This window comes from Pecten maximus, chromosome 18 (assembly GCF_902652985.1).
Source record: "Pecten maximus chromosome 18, xPecMax1.1, whole genome shotgun sequence".
Taxonomy (NCBI): domain Eukaryota; kingdom Metazoa; phylum Mollusca; class Bivalvia; order Pectinida; family Pectinidae; genus Pecten; species Pecten maximus.
This window is the reverse complement of record NC_047032.1, coordinates 19,914,926-19,926,908: the sequence shown is the minus strand read 5'-3', so window position 1 is coordinate 19,926,908 and position 11,983 is coordinate 19,914,926. Positions and strand designations below refer to the sequence as shown.

Sequence of the window (11,983 nt, the reverse complement as noted above, 5' to 3'; positions counted from 1 at the left end):
TGTAGCAAGCCCCGATGTGATTCACATCGGGCAGTATTTAGCTGTGGTTAAAATTTCTCGGATAAAAAAACACATGTAAATTGATGATTCTGTTATCTATTATCAATATTCAAGCCACAAACCTGCACATTATGTAAATTGTTTGACAATAAATAGTAAAATCCAAAACGAGCAAAACACACAGAGGTATCAGTTCAAACATACCGCCATCTTTGATACAAGCGTAAAGGTCAATTTCCTTAAATAAGGAAACCAAAATTAATTGATGCTAATGAGATTTCCCGCGAGATTTCAACAGAAAAACGGATTCGGAGTTATATACCTTGGTGAGGAAGGTCAATTCATTCTGAAATTCTTTAATTACTCAAAGTAAGATTCCTTTTCTTCACAAGACTAAGAGTTACAAAACAGTGGTTAAATATCTCAGATTATGTATTTATTTATCGTAGTAGCTTCATCCATATATGGTCACGGATTCCATATTCGGGTCAGCATCCTCGCGAGAGTTCTTCGAGAAGTATCATGGCGGATCACGGAGACAACTCCGAGCAGTATATCAGAATATGTGAATTAAAGATTTCCAGATTAGAAGGTAGGCTATAATACATTGCAAAATTGTATTAGAAATGTTTAATTAAACTCCAAAGTTATACGATATCCGCTATTTGTAGCATTTTCGAGGTTCACTGTTTTGCAACACTACCGTCAATGAAAGGGAATCAGTAGCTCTGACGACGACCATCTGTCAGAAAGTGTCCGTCCGTCGTCCAGAGCTACGTTATCGCAGCTAACTGGTCTCAGTTCAACCGTTTGAGCCACGATGAAGCTTAAGGAAAACGACCAATACCGTGTCCTAAATTCGTTGCTTAAAGTAAAATATCTGGCTACAAAGCATTGAGTTGATGTTCAAAGCGCAACATGACACCGGCCTTTTAGCGCGCTTTGTTATGTACACAAAAATAATAGTACAATATCAGCGATGACGCAACGCTTGATGCGGCATACATCATTGCCTTATGCCAGGCACGTGGCCCGAATCCAGCACCAGTTGCTATTAGTTGTATTTGCATAACTATTAAATGCGTTAGATTTCTCTAGTTAGATTCACCAAAACTGTTCTAATACGCGGCAAACCGTCATATTGTGCAAGAAGATTATACCTACCTTTCCCCCCGACGCCATTTTTGTTATGTGTAACATTTGGCTCCAAAGGTGAAAGAAATCCGGAAATTGTCGAAGGGAGAACCGATCACAGGTACTTGTGGACATGATTATGATGTTTTTAATTTAAATGTTACATTATAGACGAGTAAATTAAATTACTGTATTACAATCGAATGCTTGATTTGTAAAAAAAAAATTTATATATCGTGCCTTGACCTTATAAATACAGTAAGGCAAAGGTAGGATATATTTTTTTACAAATTAAGCATGCGAGTGTAATACAATAATGTACTCGTCTATAATGTAACATTTAAATTAAAAACATCATAATCATGTCCACAAGTACCTGTGGTGTAATTGTGCGAGGAAAGAAGGAGAATTTATACGTGTCCTTGGTAGCAGATATATATGTGTTTGTACATGTAAGTGTAGGGGTGGCTTGTCTGGTTCTAGAGTCTGTTGGGTGAAGGATGTTGCTATATTCTATGGATACATGTTGGTATATGATTTTGTAGAATAGAATGAGTCTTGTTTGTAGTCTTCTTGTTTGTAGTGATGGCCAATTTCAGTTGTCTAGCATGTCTTGTACTGAGCTTGTGTTGACGGTATCGGTTTTGTACGTATCGTGCTGCTCTGCGTTGTATTTTTTGTAACTGGTTTATTTGACTTGTGTTGTGAGGGTTCCCATATGAAGGAGCAGTACTCCAGTTTGGGTCTAACAATGGCCTTGTATGCATGTTCTTTGATGTGTTGTGAGTTTATCTTTGGGTTCCGTTTCAAAAATCCTAGTGATTTATTTGCGTTTGATGTAATGTTGTTTATATGCGTGTCCAATTTCTTTCTGGAATCTAGCTACTTAACAATTGTTGTAATGTACGGTTATGGAGTTTGTATGGGTATTTAATTTTTGTGCGTTTTATATCATCATTCAAAAAAATACTTATTAATATTATTTAGTATTCGAGGCCCATCTATGTATATTGACGGTTCAAAACAAAAGTGAGATACAATAACCAACATCACTATCAATGGTGTCCAGACAATATTTTATGGTGTAGGCCTAAACCCCCAAAAAAGCTACTGGACCCACAGGTACTTGGGGTCAGGAACTAAAGTTATAATGGAATTGTCTAATTTTAATGTGTAACATCATTTCATGTCTATTTATGCACCGATACAACATTGGAATCGATTATAAAGCGCTTTTTAAAAAAAACACCCGTTTCTGGTTGTTATAATATAGAGCCTACGCTCTCTTTCTATAGAACTTCCTCCTTTTCCTACTTTTACCAATTTTCTATCGACACAGGCTCTTCCATTTACATTGCAAAAAGACTGCTGAAACATCATCGATATATATCACAGTCTTCAAAATAAAAGTGACAGTCACAAGACAATCTAATTAAAATTAAACTTGTAATTTCTGCTCCTCTACGATACTCTACTTGTATTGCAGTGTATCGTAGAGGAGCGGAAATCACAAGTCTAATTTTAATTAGATTGAGCCACAAGACCACCAAGTCTCTCTTATATATACACTGTACATCAATATGTGACAAAACTTTTAGAACACATCATTCACAGTAACATCATTCACAGTAACATAATTCACAGCAACATCATTCACAACATTGAACAACACATTATCCTAAACGACATCCAACGTGGATTTAGGAAATCAAGAAGCTGGATCTCGCAACTCTATACCATTCATGACCTATAGCTAGCTAAAATATGTTTTCTGTCCAACAAATAGACATTATTCTATTTGATTTCAAAAAGATTTTGATAAAGTTCCTTATCAACTTCTTTACAAACTACATTACTACACGGTAACACCAATATTACAAGTCGGCAGCCTTGGCACTACAGCAAGATCTTATATAACATGCTTCAGAAATGATGGGATATGACTGGCAGATACGATTTGGCAATGCGGATAATGTTTTGTTATCCGAATGTCTAGGTAACGATCAAATAATTACACCTCATTTGACTACCCACAAACACAAACCTTAGAAATTGTATCAGGTAGGTAATATCTGTTACATTAAGTAAGACTTCTTGACCGCTTGGACCAGATACATATATCTATATATATATGTCTCTGCTTGGACCCAGCACATTTCCAACGCATCATCAAAAACGTGTAGACACACTAGGGTTTATCCGAAGGAATATGACAAAAGAAATACGGAGAAAGGCAAAAAAAAAAATCTCAAACATACAAAACATTATTAGACCCCAACTGGAGTATACCAGTTCAGCCTGGACCTTTATTATAGTGATCACCTTCACAGGGACCTCGGGGATTTGTAACAGTCTATGTGTATTTGGACTTCATACACTAAGAAAGGTCCAAATATACGTAAACTTAACAAATTCTCAGGTCCCTGTGAGCATATCAACCAGCTGGAATCTGTCCAAGCAGAGACGTCTATACCTGATATACAAGTCTCTGGTCCAACTAGGAACAGTACTAGTATCATGTCTCAATTAATGGGCTACTCCAGAACAATGACGTGCTGAAATCACTAGGATGGCTGTCACTTGAGGAAGAACGCCAGATGAGTATACTTCTACAAACTTATAAACAAAATACTTGCATGCAGTGAAGATCGACTATATTACAATTAAACCTCTGATGCTCGAACCAGAGACAAATATACATTTAAAATATTCCTGGTAATAATAATGGATCGACCTCCTTCCCTCGGACGGACTGGAACCAACTCCCAGCAGCCTTAGCTACAAAGGCCCGCTATTATAGTCCTTTAAAATCCACACCAACTGAATAAGCCCTTTCCATGACCTAATATATGCAGGATCTTAAATGACTTTTCATTTCATATGAGATTTTATCAAGCCAGTCATACAAAAATATAACTCAGAAAACTTACATTTTGACAGGGTTTAAAGCCCAAAAAAGATAGTTACCCTAAATTGCCTAGTTACTAGTTAAGTAAAACCAGATATCGGCCTATATATCATGTGATATATACGTCTTTGGTCAAACTAATTACATGTATTGTTTAGGTTGTGTTTTGCCACAGGTAGATACTCCTGCAGGTTAGACCGCTTTGACCGGTGTTGTTCGTTTATGAAATAAAGATCGACGGACCTGGTGATTTTATATTGTTTTCAGACGAGCCTTGTCAAAGACTTCCAAGGCCTGTATTAACATTTGCAGGTCCGTCAAGATATAGGCTATATCTGAAATATAACATTTAAAAGCTGACGAACCGGTTTGTCCGCATAAACGATCGATATAACGTTTTAATTACGTCTCTGCGAAAAACCCAGTGGGTTTGTCAAAAAAAAATCTGAAGTTCAGTAAAACCCTAACAACGCTTAACAAATTACTGATCTCCAGATAAATAAAAATCAATTAATGTAAATAAAAAGTATGAGAACTGACATTTCTGTTAATGTAACCATTTTTCGAACATATCGGAACAGATCGATCAGCACGGCCTGGACACGGCCCAAATGTACAAGTGAGATATTAGTTTTACGTCAGTTAGAGGGAGATAACCCGTAAACACTCAGCCAAATTAGGATTCAGACGGAAAAATGCGTGCTCAAACGTCGCCATTTCCTTGGCGATGTTGCAGTGCATGTTATATGAATCCACGACTGATGATCGCTGATGTATTCGCCACTGTGGATAGACAGCAGAGACTATGAACAGACAGTCCTGACAGAACAGTAACCTAAAAGGACTCCAATAACAGCGCGACTCCCTTCGTTTAATTTAAACGGTTCGAACCTACTGGGGCATCAGGAACAAAAATAAGTTACTGGCTTTGGTCGATGTAAGTATACATGGTAAAAAGATGCCAAGCATTTTATTCTTGCAGCATTATAAAAAAAAATCGGACTTGCGCAAGTCGACATTACGTAGCCATAGCCTTGCCCAAGTCCGACAACAAGGTTTAAAGTCCCGGGTGGTGACTGATATTACCAGGGTTGGAAATCCTGGATGAAGACTGATAACCAGGGTTAATAGCCCTTGGTTGGAGACTTAACCAGGGTTTACAGTCCTAGGGGATGACTGTTAACCAGATTTTAAAGTCCAGGGAGATGACTGTTAACCAGGGTTTAACCAGGGTATACAGTCCAGGGTAATGACTGTTAACCAGGGTTTACAGTTCAGGGGTAATGACTGTTAGCCAGGGTTTACAGTCCAGGGGAGATGAACCAGGGTTAACAGCCCCGGGGGATGACTGTTAACCAGGGTTTACAGTTCAGGGGAGATGACTGTTAACCAGGATTAACAGCCCAGGGGGATGACTGTTAACCAGGGTTTAACCAGGGTGTACAGTCCAGGGTAATGACCGTTAACCAGGGTTTACAGTTCAGGGCTACAGCTGTTAACCAAGGATTACTGTGATGTGGAGATGACTGTAAACAAGGGATTACAGTCCAGAGGAGATGACTGTTAACCAGGGATTGCAGCTCAGGGTAGAGACTGTTACCAAGAGTTTAAGTCTTGGGTGGTGACTGTTAACCAGGTTTTGCAGATCTGAGGAGACAAGTGTTCACCAGGGTTTACAGTCCAGGGGGATGACTGTTAACCAGGGTTTATATTTCAGGGGGATGACTGTTAACCAGGGTTTACAGTTCAGGGGGATGACTGTTAACCAGGGTTTACAGTTCAGGGGGATGACTGTTAACCAGGGTTTACAGTTCAGGGGGATGACTGTTAACCAGGGTTTACAGTTCAGGGGGATGACTGTTAACCCGGGTTTACAGTTCAGGGGGATGACTGTTAACCCGGGTTTACAGTTCAGGGGGATGACTATTAACCCGGGTTTACAGTTCAGGGGGATGACTGTTAACCAGGGTTTACAGTTCAGGGGGATGACTGTTAACCAGGGTTTACAGTTCAGGGGGATGACTGTTAACCAGGGTTTATATTTCAGGGGGATGACTGTTAACCAGGGTTTACAGTCCAGGGGGATGACTGTTAACCAGGGTTTACATTTCAGGGGGATGACTATTAACCAGGGTTTATATTTCAGGGGGATGACTGTTAACCCGGGTTTACAGTTCAGGGGAGGCTGATGATTTTGTATCAGTTTAAAGTAGAGGATGATGTTTTATTCAACTTTAACAAAGAAATGAAGGCCAGCTGATAACATGGACTGTAAACTCTGTTCATCCTCACATCAAAACAGGTCTAATGGTTTAGGTTTGTTTTCAATATCCTGATTTTGATTGTTTTTAGATGGATTTAGACACGCCTCTTGATCTGCTGTCTTCTGTTCCACCACCGCCTTCTGATCCACAGTCTCCTGTTCCACCACTTGATCCACAGTCTCCTGTGCCACCACCACCACCTGATCCACAGTCTCCTGTGCCACCACCACCACCTGATCCACAGTCTCCTGTGCCACCACCACCACCTGATCCACAGTCTCCTGTGCCACCACCACCACCTGATCCACAGTCTCCTGTGCCACCACCACCACCTGATCCACAGTCTCCTGTGCCACCACCACCACCTGATCAACAGTCTCCTGTGCCACTGCCTCCTCCTCTCAGCCAATTTCCATTGCCATCTCTTTTTGAAGAAGACCGCTCTCCAACAAGTGGGAGCAGGGGTTTTGGTCTTTCAGATATTGAGCAAGCAAGTAAGTACTTCATCTCTTGATATTTTTTCGTTGTAATGGTACAAGTACTTCATCTCTCGATGTTTTATTGTTGTAATCTCATCTCTCGATGTTGTATTGTTGTAATCATACTTCATCTATCAATGTTGTATTGTTGTAATCGTACGTCATCTCTCGATGTTGTATAGTTGTAATCATACTTCATCTATCAATGTTGTATTGTTGTAATCGTACGTCATCTCTCGATGTTGTATAGTTGTAATCATACGTCATCTATCAATGTTGTATTGTTGTAATCATACGTCATCTCTCGATGTTGTATTGTTGTAATCGTACGTCATCTATCAATGTTGTATTGTTGTAATCGTACTTCATCTCTTGATGTTGTATTGTTGTAATCGTACTTCATCTATCAATGTTGTATTGTTGTAATCGTACTTCATCTATCAATGTTGTATTGTTGTAATCGTACTTCATCTCTTGATGTTGTATTGTTGTAATCGTATGTCATCTATCGATGTTGTATTGTTGTAATCATACTTCATCCCTCGATGTTGTATTGTTGTAATCGTACTTCATCTCTTGATGTTGTATTGTTGTAATCGTACCTCATCTCTTGATGTTGTATTGTTGTAATCGTACTTCATCTGTTGATGTTGTATAGTTGTAATCGTACGTCATCTCTCGATGTTTTATTGTTGTAATCATACGTCATCTATCAATGTTGTATTGTTGTAATCGTACTTCATCTCTCGATGTTGTATTGTTGTAATCGTACGTCATCTATCAATGTTGTATTGTTGTAATCGTACGTCATCTCTCGATGTTTTATTGTTGTAATCGTACTTCATCTATCAATGTTGTATTGTTGTAATCGTACTTCATCTATCAATGTTGTATTGTTGTAATCGTACTTCATCTATCAATGTTGTATAGTTGTAATCGTACGTCATCTATCAATGTTGTATTGTTGTAATCGTACTTCATCTATCAATGTTGTATAGTTGTAATCGTACGTCATCTCTCGATGTTGTATAGTTGTAATCGTACGTCATCTCTCGATGTTGTATAGTTGTAATCATACGTCATCTCTCGATGTTGTAATCATACCTCATCTCTCGATGTTGTATTGTTGTAATCGTACGTCATCTATCAATGTTGTATTGTTGTAATCGTACGTCATCTATCAATGTTGTATAGTTATAATCATACGTCATCTCTCGATGTTGTAATCGTACTTCATCTATCAATGTTGTATTGTTGTAATCGTACGTCATCTATCAATGTTGTATTGTTGTAATCGTACCTCATCTCTCGATGTTGTATTGTTGTAATCGTACGTCATCTCTTGATGTTGTATTGTTGTAATCATACTTCATCCCTCGATGTTGTATTGTTGTAATCGTACTTCATCTATCAATGTTGTATTGTTGTGATCGTACTTCATCTCTCAATGTTGTATTGTTGTAATCGTACTTCATCTCTCGATGTTGTATTGTTGTAATCGTACTTCATCTCTCGATGTTGTATTGTTGTAATTGTACTTCATCCCTCGATGTTGTATTGTTGTAATCATACTTCATCCCTCGATGTTGTATTGTTGTAATCGTACGTCATCTATCAATGTTGTATTGTTGTAATCGTACGTCATCTCTCGATGTTGTATAGTTGTAATCATACTTCATCTATCGATGTTGTATTGTTGTGATCGTACTTCATCTATCGATGTTGTATTGTTGTAATCATACTTCATCTCTCGATGTTGTATTGTTGTAATCATACTTCATCTCTCGATGTTGTATTGTTGTAATCGTACTTCATCTCTCGATGTTGTATTGTTGTAATCATACTTCATCTCTCGATGTTGTATTGTTGTAATCATACTTCATCTCTCAATGTTGTATTGTTGTAATCAGCGGTATGTCTTATATAAACCAGGTATCATAGGCAACCCATATGTCAATAAAAAATTATAAATGTAATACTTAAGTACATGTATTGAATTTGTCATATTTAAAATGAAGTGTTCGATATTTATACATATCCTCAAACAAGATGTGACAATGGTGAGCAGTTAATGTGTAAAGTTTCTTGACAGTCAGACAACAAAAAATATTAATGAACTCCGTAGAGTATGTTGTTGGGCTACTTCATATGTATAGTATAATCAACTTGACAATTAATTGTGAGGGATGATAGTTCATTATATATCAGGTATTCCATTGTCATAAAATTGTCTGCATGGGACCAAGCTACTAACTAGTTGATGTAGAAATCCTTGTAAAGAAGTAATTAGTGCTATGTTTGGCCTATAACTTATTGTGATTGAGATGGAAAAGGTTGTAAAAATTGTACTCTGACAGGTCAGACTGGTCTTATTTAATACATATACAATTGTCATCAGGTTCTTCATATGAGACCTGTGACCAGTATGAATGGTGATCTTGTTGGTAAATGACCATATTATAAGTGATATAGATTCCTCAACAAAGTTACTAAGCCTGAACAAATATCTTCAGGTGTGTATCATTTCGATTGATAGTTACCTGTGTTATAACTTATATTATAACTTTTCTGCACATTTTTTCATTTAAACTTATTCTGCGTTCCAGCCAAGATGCGCCAAAAGGAGATGCAGTTCAAAATTGTCGGAGCAATAGAACGACAGGACGTTCGACTGCTGACATCACTAATAAACGGGGGAGTCCACCTGGACGCTGTTATTCTGTACGCGAAGACGCCACTCACATACGCACTGGAACTAGGTCACAGTGACATGGCTTGTCGACTCATCCGTGCAGGATGTGATGTCGAAAAATTTGTGGAAACAAGCATGGGGTTAAAACCTGTCCATTTTGCTGTCCTTAGAAACTGTACCAATGCATTAAAAGAACTGTTAGCCCACAGGGTCGATGTTAATGGCACAGATTCAGGGAAAACAACAGCATTACATTATGCTTGTTTCTTCGGGTTTGAAACTACGGTCAGTATTTTACTTTCAAACAATGCAGACATCACTTGTAGTGACAGTTGTGGAAGAACACCATTACATCGTGCAATAGAACGAGGTCATCAAAACATTGCAGAGAATCTGATCAAACATGGAGCCTCTGTGAATTCCCAGGATATATTTGGATGGCCACCATTGTTTCAGCCAATCATCTTCAATTCCGAGAGGATGGTAGTATTTCTGATAGAACAAAACTGTGATTTGAGTATTAGTGATCACCATGGAAACACTGCGCTACATCTTGCTTGTGATAGATGTTCACCAAACAGTACACAAGTCCTAGTGTCCACCTCAATAGAATATCAGAAACGAAAGAAGAAAATTCCAACAGAAGAATTAACCAATTTACTGATTGGTCAGAACTCCAAACCATGTCACTCAATGATCAAGTTGCTGGTCAATGCAGGTGCATGCATCAACGTCAGAAACAGAGCACACGAGACACCAATGTATTTGTCTTCCTTCTCACAAGACTTCACACTCACAGAGTATTTGTACCTCGCTGGAGGAAAGGTCGATAGACTATGGCTACAGCTTTGCGATGACGTCCACCTCGTCAGACATGGTACCGATGTATATGCCCCACAACGCCATCAGTTTGAACCATTACTGGATGAGCAGTTCAGTCTTTCTCATCAGTGTCGAATGTGTATCAGATTGATTCTTGGACAGACAAGAAACATACGGGATGCCATTTCTGAGTTACCCATTCCCCCCAAAATAAAGGCCTACATTAACGCATGTGAACTGATGTTAGAATTGGTTGACAAAAAGGAACTTCAAACAATGTTCACTTAAGACTAATGTTTGATGTCACTAGAGAATATGAAATCATAAACATTTTCCTACATATTTTATGACAGAAACATAAAAAAAAAGATAAAATAATTTTAAAAACATAGCACAAATGTACAAAGAAGTTAAAAACCAAAGTTAAGTACCCTATCAAAATCAAAATAATGTGACTTTTACATTTAATGAGATTATATTACAACAAATTATAGAGGTCATGCAAGGTCAACTTGAAGATCAGCATGCATGTAATATTAATAATATAATATTCTATAGCATTTAAACACAGGCGTCTAGCTTCTGGTAGGTATCTCCTACTCTTTCTATATCAACAAGGTGTAACACTTGAAGATCAGATGTATCAACTGTGGAATTGAAGTAGGCTATTGAGTGGTCCAAATGGTCGACAATTATAGTTATTATTGTTCACAGAACTGTCAACCAATCAGATTGCCCCTTGCATACTGCTCTAAAATATACAGACTACTTCCGTTTCACAGAGGATGCATGGCCGGCTATTAGGCACCACTTTTGATACATTTTCTCATCTTTGAATCATTGTCACACGACAAAAGAAAAATATACATTGGAAGGATTCTAAACAAAGGTACATTACTGAAGTTTTTGTGCCTTTGATATTTTAGTCGGATTGAGCAAACACTCAAAATGAATCAAAGCTCCTAATCAGACAATTGACCAGGTAAGCACAGTTGTCCTAATCAGACAATTGACCAGGTAAGCACAGTTGTCCTAATCAGACAATTGACCAGGTAAGCACAGTTGTCCTAATCAGACAATTGACCAGGTAAGCACAGTTGTCCTAATCAGACAATTGACCAGGTAAGCATACTTGTATGTATGAGAGGTCTTGCTTATCAATCATCTACACTATCATCTCTGTACACTGAGATGGCAGTGTAGAGCATAGAATGATGTGTGAGAATATTTATATTTTCCCAGTTTATGGCCCCAACTGCATGTCCCTGCTGCAGCGTATCCAGAAAGCCCAGATAGCTTTAGCTCAGATATCTTGTAAACTTAATACATGTACATTTATTTGACTGGTCAATGTGAACAGAGTGTATTGACACTGGATGATTTATCAAGGTTCATTCACCGTGTTTATTGGTTTAAGGAGATCCAAAATTTCACCTAAGGGGAAAAACTCTTACTTTAGTGAATTAATCTCAATAAATGCAATAACATTTTTACCATTTAATATTTTAAGAGCATTGTAGAGGTTTGGCATTTCAAGATGGTCCATAAAAATTAAGAAATACATATAAACTTAAAAGTTCTTACAGATTATTTTGTTGGAAAATGATTCACCAGGACAGTTCCGATTTAACACCATTAAAAATTATTATCTTGTTATTGGCCAATTTCTTAAAAAGCTGTACAG

The 11,983-nt window shown here is 37.9% G+C and overlaps 1 protein-coding gene across 6 annotated transcripts; it reads left to right on the top strand.

Annotated features, from left to right (window-relative positions):
- Window positions 1–4,679: 4,679 nt before the first annotated feature.
- On the top strand, window positions 4,680–11,781 carry LOC117316554 (poly [ADP-ribose] polymerase tankyrase-1-like). Of its 6 annotated transcripts, none has more exons than XR_004529877.1 (4): window positions 4,680–4,979; window positions 6,395–6,800; window positions 9,392–11,281; window positions 11,352–11,781. XR_004529877.1 is itself a non-coding variant. In XM_033871197.1 (4 exons), exons 2-4 carry the CDS (start codon window positions 6,395–6,397, stop codon window positions 10,585–10,587), a joined length of 1,542 nt encoding a protein of 513 aa, XP_033727088.1. In that variant the 5' UTR covers window positions 4,680–4,979; the 3' UTR covers window positions 10,588–11,781. The 6 variants fall into 6 exon arrangements, 2 of the variants coding, with proteins under 2 accessions (XP_033727088.1, XP_033727087.1); XR_004529876.1 differs by having other exon boundaries at window positions 11,317–11,781; XR_004529875.1 differs by having other exon boundaries at window positions 9,392–11,351; window positions 11,422–11,781.
- Window positions 11,782–11,983: the final 202 nt, after the last annotated feature.

Coding starts and splice junctions, on each gene's coding strand:
- LOC117316554 (XM_033871196.1), top strand. CDS start 6,395: ATGGATTTAGACACGCCTCTTGATCTGCTGTCTTCTGTTCCACCACCG. Junction 6,801..9,391: donor TTCAGATATTGAGCAAGCAA/GTAAGTACTTCA, acceptor TCTGCGTTCCAG/CCAAGATGCGCCAAAAGGAG.